The 18,415-nt window shown below is 39.5% G+C and overlaps 1 protein-coding gene across 1 annotated transcript in view; it reads right to left on the bottom strand.

Annotated features, from left to right (window-relative positions):
- Positions 1-18,415, bottom strand: part of RPS6KC1 (ribosomal protein S6 kinase C1) — an 85,158-nt gene that overhangs the window by 24,509 nt on the left and 42,234 nt on the right. The window contains exons 9-11 of the mRNA XM_063152165.1: positions 15,763-15,855; positions 5,018-5,065; positions 3,332-3,464 (exon numbers count right to left, since the gene is read on the bottom strand). Of these exons, the coding sequence (XP_063008235.1) occupies positions 3,332-3,464; positions 5,018-5,065; positions 15,763-15,855 (274 nt within the window). The remainder of the gene's footprint in view (positions 1-3,331; positions 3,465-5,017; positions 5,066-15,762; positions 15,856-18,415) is intronic.

Here is an 18,415-nt window from a genome sequence, read left to right as displayed (position 1 = left end):
GGAACAATTTTACAGTTTTCAAAGAATCACTGTCCCCCTTTTGAACAGAGACATGCCCTGGTAAACTTCACCATCTTAACGCAACAGCTACAAAAAGTGGGGCTTGCACAGTTCCTAGGCCAAAAGCAAAGCAGACACACAGGCACTGCCATGGCACAACAACAATATTCCACAGCATCCCGAAGGCACGCACAGTGGAGCTGCAGCTCCACACGAGCAGGAAGCTGAGCTCCTGCCTAATCTCCAACATGACAGTAGTTACAAGCACCAGAGTCCTGCATCTGCAGTCCTGTACTTCCAGTGCTGCTGGTGAATCTCTGCTGCAAGGTTTGCTAGTTTAGGCAAAGTTCCAATGCACTTGGAGCAAAAGCTACTATTCCAAAGCAGCCTCCTGAAAAAGTCACTTGCCAAGGAGCGTATCACCTTCCCTGCATTTTCTGATTGCTCTCAAATATTTACAGCTAGCATTATCTCCTCTCCTAACAACAAATCCCCGGCTTTGCAAGCCAGAGCGCTGCCGTGGTGTTGTCTATCAATTGCTGCATGCGGCAAGCCTCTTCAGCAGGAAGTTTCTTGAGTGCTCTCCAGATTGATAGGAACTCCAGCTTGTTTATGCTTAAAGAGATTTGACAGCTTCTAACAGCCACTTAAACTTTGATGTCCCATGGAAGCCCCCCAGCCTATTTTGAAGCATCTGTTTCTAAAATTTCAGTTGTTAGTAGTGCCAGGAAGAAGCGAGGCCTTATTAACATCAGATTGGCTCTCTCCCACACTAGAACTTGGCAAGTGCTTTCCAAAAAAGCTACAAGATAACTTTATGGACTTTTGTGCTTCTGATGCATCCTTGAAGCCTGTCACTGTGGAGGGGAGAAAAATCTCTAAAAGAACCCAAGACCTCACTCACCAATTCTAGGCACGTTACACCATCATGATTTACAAACCAACCAACCAAGGTCTTCCTCTTGAGTCAGTGGTCAAGCTTGCAGAATTCCACACAAAACCCAACAGTGCTGCTCTTAATAATATAGATAAAATCTACTATGAACCAGTGAGCACCTTAGCAAACATATATTGTCCATTCATAACATTAAAACCTTTGAATTTGCTACGACACGAGCCACTACCCATTTAAAGTTGATTATAATGGGTATACTAAATACACATTTGGTATTTTACCCTTCAAACTCACAGTGGTGGAGCTAACATACCTAACATCATAAATCAGCACCACTTACAAATCTGACTGGCACAATCTTATTGCTTACAAGAATTACTTGGAGTATGAATATTTAGAGCGTTCATAAGTCATTAAATAAAATTTCAAGAGACTATTACTTAAAAAGTACTGTCTTAGAAATTTTTATCTTTTCCCAACATCAACTACAAGCACCTTCTCTATTCATATCTACTCTGAGATGGACAACATTTTAAGATAGGTTTGTCTATAGGGATTCCTGGTGTTATTATCCTTGTAATTTAAAGAATGAGTACTACTAACATAAGACTGATCGGATCAAGACCATCATCACTGGGATGAGCAAGACTACTCTGCAAATAGTGCAGCATAACTTCAGCCCTATTTTTATTGATCCTTTATTCACACCGAGTTAGAAGCCTTTCTCCTGAATCTCTTCCCAGCATCAGTGTCACAGCAGGGTGAGGAGCAGTGGCCACTGCCCCAGTTTGGGATTTGGAATCAGGCCCTACATCTGCAATACACTTGTAGAATACATTCTCAGGCAATTTACTCATCACTGTGTACCCCAGCTACCACTCTTTACAGTAGAATATATCACTCTTCTATTCCCTTTGTGTGTTCTGAGCCCAGACAGTAGGTTCTTGAAAATGAAAGAGCTCTGTTCGTGCAATGTCTCTATTTTTCTTATTGTTATCACAATTAAATTAACAATTCCAGAAGATTGCTGTTGTAAGCTGCTCACATTAGGCCTTCCTTAAAACTTGTTCTTACATCTGACCACTTCTCCCACAAATATCACGACTACTCCACTCACTTTTCCATCTGTCTCAAGGAAGAACATTCTTCCTAAAGGGAAGACCAAAACTGTAGGACTTCAGAAACTGCAGAAGTATTAGGAAGGCTTTTTAAAGTTATGTAATTATGCTAGTTTTAAGGGCAGCTGGTATCTGACAAAGGTTATGGGTGGGATTTTGTGTTTGGTTTGGAGCTTCTTTGGTTATGGGTTTTTAAAAATACTTTTTCTCTAAAAAAATATAACAGCTTATACGGAGATTGCAGCCCAGGTGAGAATTTCCCAATTATTGTGTCTATTATTATATACACACCTCAAAAAAACTGCTGCACTGTACAGACCAGCACTGTAAATTCCCAAGATCACCATCAGGCACTACTGCAATGCGAGGCTTTTCTTCCTGCATCAGTGCTCATGGCAAAACCAAGTCACACATTGCAGAAACATTCATTCCTGTTGCAAAGCTAACTTTAGCTGGCCTCATAAGACAAATTGTTCATGAAAAAGCCAAAATCTAAGTTATTAAGGAGGAAAAGAAATAATATTCAATATAATAAAATTATCTTCTCTATCAGCCAGCTTAGTTTCTTCACATCATCCATTCTGTCTGAGTTATTAACATTTCCCAAAAAAATAACTATTAGCAACCCCAAAATTTATATTCTGTACTCATTTTAAACAAATATGGGTAATTACATTTAGGGAATATTTAAATCCAGGTGTTAGACAAAAAAATCAAAATGTAATTATTTTGTGCCACCTGTTCCCTGTACATTTAACAGGAATTTTATAAATAGTTTGAAGGCACAACTCTGTGGTTCTGCTTTGAACTCCTGTGTGATGCCACTAGCTATTTTCTTAAAAATCTAGATCAGAGCAATATTAATCAACAGGAAAATGTTCATGGTTTTTAGCAGAGCTATTAAATTCTTGTGCAAATACTTGTCATTTTAACTAGAAGATGCTAAAAAGGCTTACTAGTTAAAGTTTACGAAAGTAGCCAAAGACTTTATCTATGAGAGCTAACTGTAAATAATGCAGATCGTTGTTGCAGTCAAAGCACTCCCTCTCCTGTAGAAAATAAACAGTTGGAAGCCTTCAATACTGCTACAATTCAAGGATTTGAGGCCATTTGAAGCAGGAATCAGATTCACTGCAGAATGACAGGCGAAAAGGGAGGGACAGAGGAACAGAGCAGGGTGTCTTACATGACACCTCTCTGCCACACTAAAATATTTTAACTGGATGTATGAGAGATTCATTTGACAATGAAGTGCACCATTGATTAAAACTAAAAACCTTTGACTCTTTTCAACGATATGCTTAAAGGAGAGACAAACCTTCTGCGTGCTGCAGCACAAGGAAGACAGACTCATCGGAGATGATGTACTTGTGCAGACACACCATGTTGGGCACGCAGCGGGGGATGATGGTCGTTCTGCTCCTGCTGCACTCACTACTTTTCCTTAGACCCTGACAGAGAACAAAAAGGTCAGTTGTACCCTCAGTTGCCTTTGGAGCCTGCTGTGCTCTGTGTTTATCAACCAAACTAATCTATCCGAGTTACTCTGGGCTTCAGAGAAACCACTCATCTGCTGCTCTATGCCCCTCAGTCCCCCGAGGCTGTGCTGATGGCATCTGGCGCGTTTCCAGAGAACAGAAGATGGCACAAAGCTGCCATTAAAATCAATTACATGGGTCAATGTTTTTATTAGAATCTCTCTCAAACTAAGTCATCAGGATGACACTCAGTTATTTCCCTGTGACCTTTTTTTAAAATTTTATTTTTGCGCGTGACCAAAAGACACTATTTAAAAAATTCAATTCAAGTCTTAAAGACAAAAGAATGCCTTAGCCTCACAGGTAATCCTCACACTTCCATTTTACTTTACTAAAGACAGCAACCACCTCAATAAAAAGGAAAGGAAAGGATTAGTCTCCTTGAGAGGCAATGATTTTTGGGAGGTAGTGCAGGGATGAAGTTGCCAGAAGTGAAAAAATTGATGTGGGAGGGTGGAAGGGAGGGGAGAGAGAAAGAGAAAAAAAATTATGTCAATAGTGTGACCTATTACAATATTGATAAACATAGGCAGTTACATGGGAAATTCAATGTTACCCTATCTGCCAGTAGATAATGTGAGGTTCTAATATAAAATATTCACAAATGAACCTTTATGAGAAACAAACAGGTTTGCTGTATCCTGCACATACAATTTCAAAGGCCGATGCACGAAGTTAAGGTGGGTTGTAAGCCAGATCTGAAGCAAAGTCACAAAATGTTAACAAGTAATTAAAGCTTCATGTTTGGGACATAGCTTTTTTTCCATCCTTCCTGCCATTAGCAGTGGAATTCATGTCAAGGGGAGCCTGAAGTAAATGGCCACAAAAACAATACTCATAACTAAACCAATTCTCAGCATCACAGATGCTCTTGAGTACATTGGGGTCTTGATCTGAACACTTACTGAAACATAAAAGAGTAATGCAAAAATTTTATTCTGACCAAATAACTGTACAGAAATGTAGTGGGTTATCTCAGTTATCTCAGACTATTGATGTAAAACATAAGGAAACAAATTTGAAGAAGGCCAGTTGTACATTTCATCCAGAACCCACTTAGGCCAGCAGGATATTCCTCAGCTACAAAAGACCAAACACAAAGTGCAGTGAATGTGCTTGGATTAAGGAGAATTTTCACCTTTGTCAGAAGTCCTGAGCCACCAAGGCTTCAGAGATGTTTTAAAGCAGCACATGAAATGTGTGATTTTTTACCAAAGTCTGCAAAGGTGTTGGCCTCAATAACCAGAAGCATCTCAGGTGACTAAACCAGCACATCTGAGCACTAGGGATATTAGAAAGAAAAGGAAAGGAATGCAACCAAACACTGACAAAAAGAATTCCAGAGCACTTAAAATGTATTACCATAACAACAACATATTGCAGGGATACCTCTATAAATTACATAAAAACTGATCTTTGTGTTGTGGTGTAATTTCAGAGGCCATAAAATAGAAGATTTTACTCACCTTCAATATAAAAGTCTGCTGTGTTCTAGTGTCCATTACAAGCAAAACCTAAGCAAAAAGTAATCAGAATTTATTTAGGATTCACAGGAGTAAGCGAACAAAACTTCTAGTTATAGTTCCTAAATCTAATGCTGAACACTCTTAAAAAGAAATTATATAATCAATTTAAAAATTAAACCCCTGCAGCATACAGACTTGACAACCAGTCTTCTTTTTTTTTAGCAAAAAAAATGACTGAGGATATAGGTCTCTAAAATTAGGGTAACAACAACAAAAAAGAGGATTTATTTAGAGAGAAAATAGTGGATGGGTTTGCTGCAGAGACAAGAACACCTACAGCTGCAAAGAGCATCTCTTCTAGCAGTGCATCACCTCTACTGAAAGCACGTTAAACACAACAATGAGAGAAGCACTAAATAGCACCTACACTCCTAGCAAGCTCCATTTGGTTATGTGTTGAAAACAAACAAACAAAAAAAAGATACATGTGTATATAAATTTAGGAAACTGCATCTTTAGAAAGCTGGAACCCTCTGCCTTCAAGTCACCCTGCTCAGGAATTAAGTGTTTTCAAACCCTAAGAATACAGATGTGCTTGAAAAGCACCAGCTGCAAGACAGCCACACGAGCAGCACAAGCACAAGCTCAACCCTCCTCTAGGAACAAGTGTGCCCTCATAGTTTATTTACAGCAGACATTGTAAGCTTCCAGTATAAATATTCACATACAGTTATAGCAAAATATTTAGGCTGTAAAATCAAACTCCTAAAGGGCTTCTCTCCTTTGCTGGCACTGGGGTTACCCAACACTGGGTTGAACGAACAAGGAGCAGTGAAGATCAAGTCAGAGAGTCAAAGACTTCTTGCAGAGGAATGACGCACCAGGAGCAACAAGGCTTCATCAGGTGGCAGAAGGAGAATCCACCCAGCCTCTCTGAGCTCCCTGCTGCAAGGGGCAGCAGTGCAGCCATGCTCTGCTGTCTCTGGATGGCAGCATCCAAAACCTACTTCTCTCCCCATTGCATCTCGAACATCAGAAGGAGAACTGAAGTATTTTCTAATCATTTCACTCTCACGATATTTCACCAAAGTAAACGAAGTCACAGACTCCTCCCCATTTCAAAGACCTCCTCGTTTACTAGGGTTGCAGACAATTTTAAAAGCTTTCTGTATCTTTGGGGGGGAAAAATATCAACAGAAGTCGGTGCTACTGAGATTCTTTTAACAAAGGAATGACACACAGTTTCCATTTCAAGGGCATGGTAAGGAAAGGCAAATATTCCCAGTCTTTTGAGTTTGCCAAACAACTTTTTAGGCCTCTTACATAGGGCTTCCAGAAACAGAGGAAACCAACTCAATAAATAATAACTGCAAAACTGGTTTTGTTATCCTTGCTTAACCAATAGGTGTAAAATTAAAATTTAAGAAAAACACAAAACCACACCAACCAACCAAAGAAAATCAACAGAACAAGAGAAAATATAAAAGCCACTTTACAAGAAGATGCCAAAAGAAGATAAAAATGGTTTGGAAACATGTATGTGTTTACAATCACTCTCCTTCCTCTTCTCCCAAGTTTGTTTGCAACTAGACACTGTTCACATTGAGGCAATAAATACGAGAACATATGTGATTTTTTTTTTTAAATGTGCCCTTTGACTGTCAATATCTCCCAAACAGGTGTTGGCTAAATGATTATAAATTGGCCTCTGGATACACCTCTTCAACTGAGCCGTACAGGACTGGCGATAATATAATTAGACCTAAAAACATCAGGCTGGTGAATGCTTTCCATCTGTTTGGCAATAATGTTTAGTTAACAATAGTCTTTAAAAGAAGCACCTTCAACTTCAGTTCTTAAAGTTATTTATAGGGCCATTCTTAACACACCAGCACTCTTGCTAACAAGAGCTTTAGCCACTTGGAAATTATTAGCCATACGGCTGTATATGAAAAGGAATGGCAGCATTTAACATCTGTATCTCTCCAGATTTACAAGCATCAACCTCATTTAAAGTCATTTCTTAATGAACAGTTCCGTGGTCTGTATTAATATTATAGTTGCATACACAAAGATCATAAGGAGCCAAACATTTTTTTAATACCAACAGTAGGCCAATCAGTAATGAAGCTGTCAGCATAAAGGACAGAATAATAGCTTCTTTAACCCTCAAACAGGATTTGTTCATTTGTAGAGTAGAAGACACCAATTTAAAACTGCTCATGGGTTTGCTCACCTTTATAAAGACAAAAATCTAATTTGGTACTAATTTGATACAATTGTCTTTCCAATAAAAGCCTCCTAAAGCCATCTTTTATTCCATGATAAAACAACTGCTATAACTAAAACTGTCATGAAATAATTACCTTTGATAGCATACCTTATTGCACAAATACAATTAATGTATTCCTCCCTTTCATTTTTCACACTTGCTTATCAGCACTGTATTAGCATATGGTGCAACAGAAGAGATTACTGAGCCCTCTCCCCGTAAGTTGAGGTACAGAACCACCACCACCACCAAGGCCAATAAAGCAGGCAGCAGCTCCCTGTAGGGTAACTTCACCTGCTGCTATATTGCAGCATCAACACAACTGCAGCAGCTACACTTTTATACTTGCAATAACTGCAACTAATATCCCTGTGCCTTTGAGGTTAACTACCTGCATGGGCTACCCAGTCCAACTGACCAGCTCCTCTCTTTTTGCTTCCTATCAAGCATCCTCCCTTCCCCGAGTGACTAACACCTCATTTACAGCTCCACTTCATCTTACGGACAATTATTTCTTTGTTGATTCAGTACCAACCTTTGGCAAGGCTGTTTACTTCAAAAGGGACTTCAAGAAGCCCATGAAGAGCCTTGGAAGTAACTTCAGAAATTCATGTAGTGATGGTCCACTTCGCCCTGGCAGACTGCAGACTTTACAAATCAAAAACTTGTTTCAAGGGAAAGCAGCCTGCACACGTTATTACAAAGATGTGGTTTAACCAGATTCTCCCAAATAATTAAAGGACAACATGAATGGTGAAGTCTAATCAGAAAGCTATTTCAGGAAGGGGTAAGTCCAGGAGAGAGAGGTCACAAGTATATTTGCTTGAATTTTTATCCCTCACCCAGAGCAGAGAAAGGTCAGCAGCTCTTGGATGCATTGCAACAGTGCTGCAGAAGGGCACAACTGACCCAGGTGCCAACTTACTCTCCTCACCTCATGCTTTACAGCCAATTTATAGACAGCAGTGCACCAAGTCTCCTGTTTGCATTCCTTCCCGCTTCCTTCCCGTGGCAAAAGTGTTTTTGTAATTCTAAGATTCCTTTTTAAAATGCAAAGTGACAAGTCCTCACCCTAAAGGCAGGATGGGACAAAACAGGATTCCACAGAGCATTCCCTGGGACAGAGCTCTGCTGTTCTCCAGAGCAGATCACACAGAGATGCTGGCATTAGCCAAGGCTGCTTCCAGCTCACAGAGCTGACAGAACCTCTTTCACCATCTAAGTTGTAATATTTAACTTCTCCTAAGAACAAACTGCCAGCTGTAATATTCAGCATCCTGTCTCAGAGGAGGGAGAAGAAGGCACAGCAGGGCACTCCTGGGCACTGAGCAACTAGACTGTGACACAAAAGGAGACAAGGCAAAATCCTATTTGTAATACTAATGGATGAACAGAGTCAAGGTCCACATATCATGCTAGCTCTTACAGCTCTGTTGCTTACTCATTCTTTCTCTATTTTTTTGCACTAATGACAACCTCAACATGGCCAAAAACACTGACACACAAATAGCAATCACCACAAATAAATATCTAATGTAAATAAGTGTCTTCAGCAGCACAGACATCCTAATTTTGTACAAGTACTGGAGCTCTCAGGAACATCCCAAAAAACAAGTGAACACAGCAGCACTGCATGACAGCATCTCAGTAAAGTGCAGACAGCAAAACCCCTCCATGATGCCAAATAGGATTTCCTACTTGTGAATCTTTTTTCCTTTCCTAAGTCAAGAGTTAATTCTGATGCTGACAGCAGCTACTTAAAAAAATTAGCTTCTTAGATTTGATTTACAGTGTACCCAACAGCTTAGAGGAAAATAAATTCAATTCAATTCAATATAGTAGGTCCAATTAGTTGGAGAAAAATAAAATAAAACCTGCTTGGTAAATAACCATAGTCTAGCTTCAAGAAAACAGTTCATTTCAAGATCCTCTAAATGCACAGAAATTAGCAAATGTTTCGGTATGCTAATTTTTTTTTAATTAAAAGATATTTCTGCAGTAAAAGCTCTTTCATATGCACTACTGATTCTTCATCAAACGTTAAGTTTCCAACTTAACACCAGTATAGCCGGTGGCAGCCTGAAGGTTTACCATCTGCTGCCACCCAAAGTCACGGTGGCCACCTTCAGAACATATGCATCAAAGCCCTGAGATAAGAGGCTGAAGGAATACTGCACAAGTCAGCAGAAGGGGGAGCACAGAGCCAGGGGCAGGCAACAGGCAAGGCACCAGGAGAAGGGAACATGGTGAAGCAGCAGTCACCCAGCGAGCAGCCAGCCAAGGTCACGGGGGACAGCTCTGGAGAAGGAAGGGCTGCTCTGAGCGCTGCTCTCCCGCCGCTGCCTCTAACACCAGCGCACAAATCCCAACACACATTTGCTTCCCCAGTTCTCTCTCCTTTTCTGGAATTGTTATTCCCTTCCCTGCCTGATTTTTTCCCTAGTTTCTGTTCTTCCATAGCACAGAACATACGTGTGCTTTTTATTTACCCCCAGCTTTTAACACTAATCAAAACAAACACATCAACACACTTGCTTACAAAAATGTGATTTTAGGTTCACTAACACAAGTGAAAAATAGCTCATGCCTGATCAAAGACAATTGAATAAGATCTCTTACTGCAGAATCAGACAGCAGAAAGGTTTCCAAGACAAATCACAGCTAAGAGATTACTTTAAAACCAGCTCCATTTTGTTATTAAATTGCTGCTTTACACTGAAAACACATCATGTAAATGTTGCCACCAGTGGGCCACCTATGAACTCTGGTCCTTATCTTATGTAAACAAATGTACCCTTATCATAGGATAGATACTCTAGCAAAAGTCCTACAAATTTGAATATGTATCAGATGATCATCTAGGATTTCTTCGCTTGTGTTTACCCCACCAGCTGGAAAATGCTGTAGTGAGAGATGACAAGGAAGGAGACAAGTCATCCACCTGATCCCTAGCACGAGTATTTGGGACTGCAAGAAAACCTCAGCTGGGGCTGGAGCTCAGCTGGGTGCTGCACTCAGGACACAGCTCTGTTGATGGGCAGGAGCAGGGGTGCAATTCCTCCTGCTCTCCTCAGCTGTGCCGGCTGTCACAAGGCTACCAGGATTAAAAGATCTACTTAACACAGATTTATTCTTGTCACTTTTCAGATTACACCACCCAGACTCTCACTCATCTCCCTCTGTCGTTACAGAAAGAGATTACATTTGGCTAATATGTATGAAAAATGTGATTATTCCTTATCCTTGTACCTGTGCAATATGAATTATCTTCAGTTTGCAATTATTCCTCCTTTCAAACCATTATTCTAAGGAACTTACAGCCTGTATATTCTATGACTTGGAATAATAGTGTACTTATAAGACAAATGGTGCAGCTTTAAATAATGAAAATGCTAAGAAAGCAGCAAATATTCAAATTCCAATTTTTAAATACTTTGAGTCGGTTGGTAACAGAGAGGAAAGTCCATTTTCTTAAAGTAAACTAAAAACTGGCCAATAAATTACAAATGGTGAAATATAACCTAGAAAATATATCTGGCAGGTTTTACTAATGAAAGCATTTTACAATATGAAATGCCACTGGCATCCCAGAGTAATTGCCTGGCACAAATTATGTATTAAGCAACTCAGTAACAATTAGGAAGACAAACTTATATAATCTTGGTTTAAAAGAAAATATCTCAATAATTTATTTCTTTCTGAAGGCCAGAAGACATACAGTACAGCCTGTAGAAGAACATTCAACAATGTAATTTCTTTTTTCTAAAGGCAAGGGCAAAATTTGCGTTACTCTACCAAATCTCACCCAAGTCAAAAGAAATTTTAGTGAAACAAACAGGAAAGAAGCTAGAAAGAAACAAGGGTCACAACCACAAACACTGAGAAATGCTCAGATTTGTGTAAATGGCAGGATTTCAGGAAAACAAGTGGCAGGTGTTTGGGGGCAGGGAAGAAGGGACAGAACCATTTCTAGCTGGCAGAAAGACTAGGTTTTAAAGTTGAGCAAGCTTTGTTAGTAGGGGCTTGAAATCTGACAGTAGCTTAGGAATAATCCCACAGCAGTAGGGAAAGGAAGGTGGTGAGCCAAGAAATCACTTTCGACAATAACTCTGTAGCTGGTTTGATTTTGTAGGACTTGGCAAGGCCCTTAAGAAACTAAAAGGTTATCAAAACATCAAACCAGCTCTTAAAAGTTTATTTGTATGAATAGTTACTATTATTACTCAGTTTCAGATTTTCAACGTTTTTCTACTGCTATTTTCCATTCTGCCCTGTTTGTATGTATATTCCAGCTCCCTTTCCCCCACACCTCTTAGGCACACACAGCCACTCAGTCAAATCTGTAAGATGATCTAAAGGTGCTCACAGAGCGCACCTGAGAGCCAGGGGAGAGAAAACATCTGCTACAGTCAACTCAGTTTCACAGCTGCAACAGTCTTTAATCTCACCTGACAATAAAAGGCTGAATATTTAAGTTCCTAACAAACACTAACAGGACATAGTTAGCTACGTCTGTTACTCAGGCACAACACCACACATGCTGCCATAAGTAGGGACTATTCCTCCTACCCCTCTGATTAAATTTCATTAGAACTAGCCATAACCTGTTTGAACTCAACCCTGGATCTGCAGATTATGCCTGTGAAGTTGACATATATTCTACCTATTTCTGCCTTTTGGCACTTTCACTCATTAAGCAAGACAAGTAGTGATCACACTTCATAAATAATTAATAATATTAATTTGGTTCTCTTGCGTATTTTTTAAGTCACTTCACCAACATGTACAGCCACCAGAATTAGGAGCACTCAGGACAGCATGGGAGACACAAAAACCCCTATATCCACAATTAACAAAATTGCTTCCATTTTCTAAAAAATGTTATCTATCTCAGAAACTCCAAAAATAATTTTACCACAAGGCCCTGATGAGAGTATGTGATTTTATTAGGTTTCATAATAAAGCTTAACAGTGTATTGAACAACAAGCTGAGATGCATGGACAGCTGTGGAAGAACTGAACACAGCCAGTGCCAGTACCAACAGTGTGCCTTGATGGGGAACAGGGAGGGGATAGAAGAGACATAAAAGACAGCCATTGGTTACAGAGGCATAGTTATTACTTAATGCACTCTGCTTTCAAGGTGAATCTTTAAATTGAATGAATCTAAATAACAGAGGGTTCTAAAGAATAAGAAATTGGGTTTGAAGCAGCATTGTGAAGGTATCCAGCAGCACCATAACAAAGTCGTTTCTTTAGGGGCCGGTTGTAGCTTCAAAGGAAAGATTTGCCTAGGGCAGAAACTCAGCACAGAACCTGCAACCTTGATTTTTAATTAGGCAAATTTTGAAAGCAAAACTCTTCCCTATTCCAAAAAAAGAAGTTTCCTACTTTAAGGTACATGAGATGATAAAGTAATTGATCACTTGTAGTTGGTGATAACAACAGCTACAATATTTAGCTATTTGTTTCCAATGCTGTACCTCTGTAACATTAATAAGAGCCTTGCTGCCCAAACAACAGCACCTCACATTTCACAAGGTTTGCAGGACAAAAGCCACCTTTACAATTAGATTACACCTCCATTTTCAGAAACCTATTCACGGCAGGCTCTTTACATATTAAACATATAAAATACCTGCAAACACCACCTCATTACCTTTTGACACCATGAAGTGAGCAAACACAGCAGCAGCAGAACTCAAAAAAAAGAATGGCTTCCTCAAGGAAAATATAAGTCCACTTTGGTCTACTAAAATAGTTAGATTTATACTACAGCCTTTACATGAAAGGGAGACAAGGCACATATGGGCATACTTCCCTGAATTCTCACAATAATTTAAGGAGCTTAATAATGCTAAGATCTCTAACTCTCACATTTAGCAGAAAAGGGGCAAAGCAACAAAAATTATTGAGGTGACAAGGAAGGTGAGAGGGCAGACAGGGAAAGAAAGATTGCATATTGGGAATAAACTAGGCTAAAATTAAATATCTAGTCTAAAGCAGTTTGAAAAACCCAGAGTTTCAGGTAGCAACACGCATTTTGTCCATGAAAATGAAGCCAATTCAAAACACTTGAAGAGGCTTCAAAAGAAGAACAAAGAGTGACATTACTCTAAGGGAAAGCACTGAACCTTTCAGCATTTGAATGAGGGAAGGTTAACAGCTGGTTTTCTCGAGGCAGCGCTGCAGCAGGCAGACACCACTCTGGGCTTCAGCAGTGGGAGAACAAGTCTGCAAACCAACCAACACCATTTTAAGTCGGTGTGTTTAAGCCAGTCTTGCACAGGGTTAGTCAAGCCAGCAGTTACAATGCCAGTGGCCCATTACTACCCACACCTATTTTCTGCTGAAACCAAAGCAGCTACCTTAGGGTTAGAATGGAAGATTATTCTCAGGCAAAACTCTGCATGGTGCTGAACCAGTTACAGCCTTGTGCCCAAAAGCATGGCATCTTCAATGCTGGCCCTGAAAACCAAAAGCCATTGTCAGGAACAAGCACACTATGTCATCTACTTGGCTGCAGCAAGGATACTTACACATTGATTGGATTTCTCCATGATGAGAGCTTTAGGGCATATGGAAGCAGAGAAGGAGGGAAATGACAGTGATGGTGAGGAAGGAAGGGAGATGGTGCTTTAAACCAAAGACAGGGACATCATCTCCAGCCCACAGACACATCTGCACACTTTTGTTTCATATTCACATGCATTTTGTGTATGCATTATAAAACCAAATAAAATATTCTCTGGGCTTAGAGTGGGTTTTCATTTGCCTCCCAACTTTACAGACGCCTAAAAATATATGCTAAAAAGCAGCATACTCAGATAAGGCTAAGATTGTGACGTGAGAATCTGGAAGAAGGAAAGCAGAGTACAAAGACACCTGAAAGAATTTGGCTCCCTTTTCTACACAGTAATTAAACATGAACTCTGAGCCCTATGATACTGCTTACACAGGAGCATTCCAGCTGTGTGCACAGGCCTGCTACTCCTTGCATACATCTTCAGCGCAGACAATCCCGTGTTTTTGTCATCATGAGAACCCTGATTCTCCCCAGTTCTCCTTCAAAGGTCTGGACATGTTCAGCTCACACCTGGGATGCTTACTGAAACTGCTCAGAGAGCTAAGGAGACCTGGTACCACCAAGGACTGCAAAAGCTTCACTCTGGTCAAGCATCTTTTCCAGTAGCTGTTCATTAGCACTACACAAGAATGGAGATATTGAGAAAATCTTTCTTGATCCATTTCCAGCATTTCTGCAGGCTCACTCTGTCAGAATAATTCACAAAATCCATGCACACTGCATCCATTTAGTGGCTACTAACTTAGTTAGCACCTACTACCAGGTGCTACAGATAGGTGGTCTTTCCAACATGTCTCTTTGATATGTGTACAGAGTGGAATACAGGCTAAATTCTGTACTTACAACTGAGGAAAGAAGATACAATGAATATGAAGTCAGAGCTTAGAAAACCTTGTGTGCTATAAAAACAACCATAATACCTATGTATACAGCCCCCTAAGGAGAAGTTATCAACTTATGCACACAATTACAATGGAACAGGCAAAGAAAAACAAAAACCAGTCCCAATAGCTAGGTTCAGTCCAACAAGAAAAAGCAACCAAGAAATACAGACCTCAAGGGATGAGCCACAGGTTTTTGATGCACGTTACAAATGCATAAATTGACCATGCATCAGTAGCTCATGCACAAACTAGGGACTACATGAGGAACTATCAAAAGGCACAAGGGATTTGGCACAGCAAAAAGGAAACGAGCCGTTACAGTCTGCATTAGCCACTGTCACACTGCTGAATAATGCATCATCTTAAAAGTATTTGGTAAGGTGGTAACTAATCAGCATTATCAAAACAACCCAACAATTCTTCTGGTCTCTTAATTAGGCTTGCAAAAAAATCCGTATGGTCCTTTACTGTTTACAGATGGGTATTATCCCGGGATTCTGGAAGACATTATTTGCATGACTCCAAAATAAGCTTGGCTTCATTGCTGCATCTCTGTCTTGGCAAGGGATTTCAATTCTGAATTCTCAGGGAAGGAGAACAGTCGTGTGTGTCCCCAGCTCCCATTTCAAGTAAGAGTTCAAAAGTAACAATTTCTACCCTTCTATATTTTCAGTGTCCACCAGACTGTTCAACTGAAAACACATCAACGTGTCCTTACCCCAGAACAGCAACCATGACTGCATTTTTGAAAAACAGGCCCCATCCTATTGAATGCTACCAAACATGTACCTCATCCTTTAGCTCAAATACATTTTGCATGACCTTACATGAATTGCTTAGATAAAAGCCTTTTTTTCTTCTACTTTTGTTATTTTAAAGTGCAGATGCATTTGAGTCATTTTCCCCTTTTGTTTCATATCCTTAAGATCCGCAGCTTCAAAGACAAAATGTCAGCATGCAGTCGATTTATGACTGAATTCTTGAAGAGACACTGAAGAATTACCTTGTCAATCACCCCAAGGACTCTGAAGGTCTTCAGTTCCTCGGCAGGGCTCCTTAGGTTCCAAGAGGGCCTTGAACTTAGTGATCCTGGAGGCTAATGGAAGATATCAAAGATTATACATCAATCAGGGTGGTACTTGAAGGAAGACTGCCTGCTGAAGCAAATGCCAGGCCGAAGGAAACTAAATTTATCATAAATCAGAGAGACTGAAGATGAAAGGAGAAGTTTTCTGTTTGTCCTTAGTGGGGGGAAAAAAAAAACAACTTGCAAGTAAATAAAAGTCAAGATAACACTGAAAACAAAAATTTAAAAAAGAAAAAAGCAATGAATTTTTATATTTTCTATGCTTAATGGAACCCAGAAATTGATTACTTAGTTCTTACCACATAATAATAATCAATCAAAGCCTTACAGGTATTCTGGGTACAAAATAATTCAGAGATCACTGAGGAGGAGAAAGCAAATTAGAGGCTTTTTAAGCCTGAAGAACATAAAATACAGAATTATAAATGGGGTTCTCTTGCTCTCTAGTGAGCTGTATGAAATCTTTTTAATAATAAGGTGCACAACAGAAATGATTCCTAAAGCTGCCTTAGAAAAAAAGTAACTAACTCTGGATCATTAATCTAGAAATTAACACCACAGCAAGGAAATTGGCAGGTGCTAACTATTCAAGTAGTTAATATGCTAACATACATAGATATTTGTCCATACTATGTTTTGTAGTTTCTCAGAGCAAATTCAAAGCTTGCATGCCAGAGGGGGAAACAACATTTCAACCGGAAGTCTTTTGGGACAAAGATCAACATTTTAAGCATCCCATATACCTCTGGCATGTGAACAAATATTTTCAGCAGTTTCTAGTTGCCAACTGAGAGAATTTATTAGATCTTCCTCCAAAAATTCAACATGTAGCTTCTAGTAGAACCGCAGACCTGCATCTCTTCCTCAAAAATAAGGTAACTTCATTTGCAGAGCTGCTGAATGCCAAACTCCTTTGAAGCATAACCTGGCCTCCCCAAGTAGATTTCTATCTCACAAAGGTGCAAAGGAAGAGGGAGGTCAGAATTCTGAGGCAATATTTAACTGCTATGTCACAAAGGAAAATGGTTGGTAAGCAAATACACTGTGGATTAAATTCTTAAGTATCAGGAAAAATCAAAAATTTTTCCCATGTGATGAGAAACTCCAAGATCCTGGCAATTTCCTGCCACCCTATTTTTCCCCCCTCAGGCATCCTTACTGCGCTACCCTCCAAGGCCAAAGCAACTCCTCGAAGCCTTCCCCATTCACTGAACAACACTCTTTCCTTCCAAATTCTTTCCTAAAAATCAGTATTTATTTAAGTACTGATTGCCCACAAAATCCAAAAGAAAGGACCATAGATACATGTTCAAAAAGCTTGGAGAAAAATGTACTTTTCTGGGCTCAGTGTTTGGGAGTTTCTTAGTTACCTTCATTTTTTTTGTATGGATCTGGTAATTGCTTTGTCACGTAAACCCTGCCAAGCAGGAACACCAATACCAGTTAAGAGAAAATAGCCCAGATTTTACAATCTAAAACTAAAGGCTTTAACAGGAAGAAGAATTAAAAAAAAAGAAAACTGTACATGAACTTTTTTCTCCAAACCTAATTCCAGTTCCACATTTCAGTGAGCTGTTGAAAGTATTTTGAGAGTAGGCAATTTTTCTGCAATAATGAAAAACTTCCTTTGAAACAAAGAGTTGTGCTAACACAGTTTATTCATGACAAGATTTCAAAAGCATTCTAAGGAAGACATTTAAAGGAAGAGAACATTTCCTAATCCCCTAGACTACTATAAAAGACTTTCACTTCTATCTGCTTGCTATTACATTTTATAACCATTCCTCAATAATCACACTTTTAATATTTTCTCTTATGAATAACATTTCAACCATGAATTAAGTCCATACATCTCTGCAGAAGTTAATAGTTGTCTAATAATGCTATACAATCAGATTTCTGCACCCATCCTGTGCAAAGAGCCAAAAAGCCCCAGTATATATATTTTAGGTCCTTCTCTAAATGTGACCAGTGGTGGCACAGTTGGTAATAGTGTGTATACACACTGATTTTTATAAGTGTGCTCTACAGTTACTTCTTACCTTAAAGGGATTTACAATCACATCCACAGCTCCCAGCAGGCTCTCCATTTTTATCAGTTTTGCTCTTTACAGTACTTTGGTTTCACTGTTTCAAAAGTCTAACAGAAGAGCCCAATGATGGGAAGGCATCACATTCTGTTGTGAAGCAGGCTGGAAGCAAACTCTAAATTCCCAGAACAATTCCTAAAACTACAGCAATTAAGCACTCTATGAAACAGCCTGCTCCTCTGAATAGAGTAAAAATCCAAGCTCAGCATCTAGGCAGCAAGAAGAAAAATAACTAAAAACCCTCACTCTCATCAAAAAACAGAGGAACAAAAAAAATATAGGAAGGAGGATAAAAAAAAAAAAAAAAAAAGCTTCATTTGCCTTTAGAAATGAGACAAATATTCAGAACAAACTGTCAGGCTACCTCTGCCTGCAGAAGGCCTTCAGCAGCCTGGCCAAATGCTCAGCATGCTGCTCAGGTATCCCTGGATCTTCTCTGTTGTGGTCATGCCCTCTCTATTTCCAGGCTACACTCTGAG

Source organism: Melospiza melodia, chromosome 3 (assembly GCF_035770615.1).
Source record: "Melospiza melodia melodia isolate bMelMel2 chromosome 3, bMelMel2.pri, whole genome shotgun sequence".
NCBI classification, from domain to species: Eukaryota; Metazoa; Chordata; class Aves; order Passeriformes; family Passerellidae; genus Melospiza; species Melospiza melodia.
This window is presented reverse-complemented; position numbering and strand designations above follow the sequence as displayed.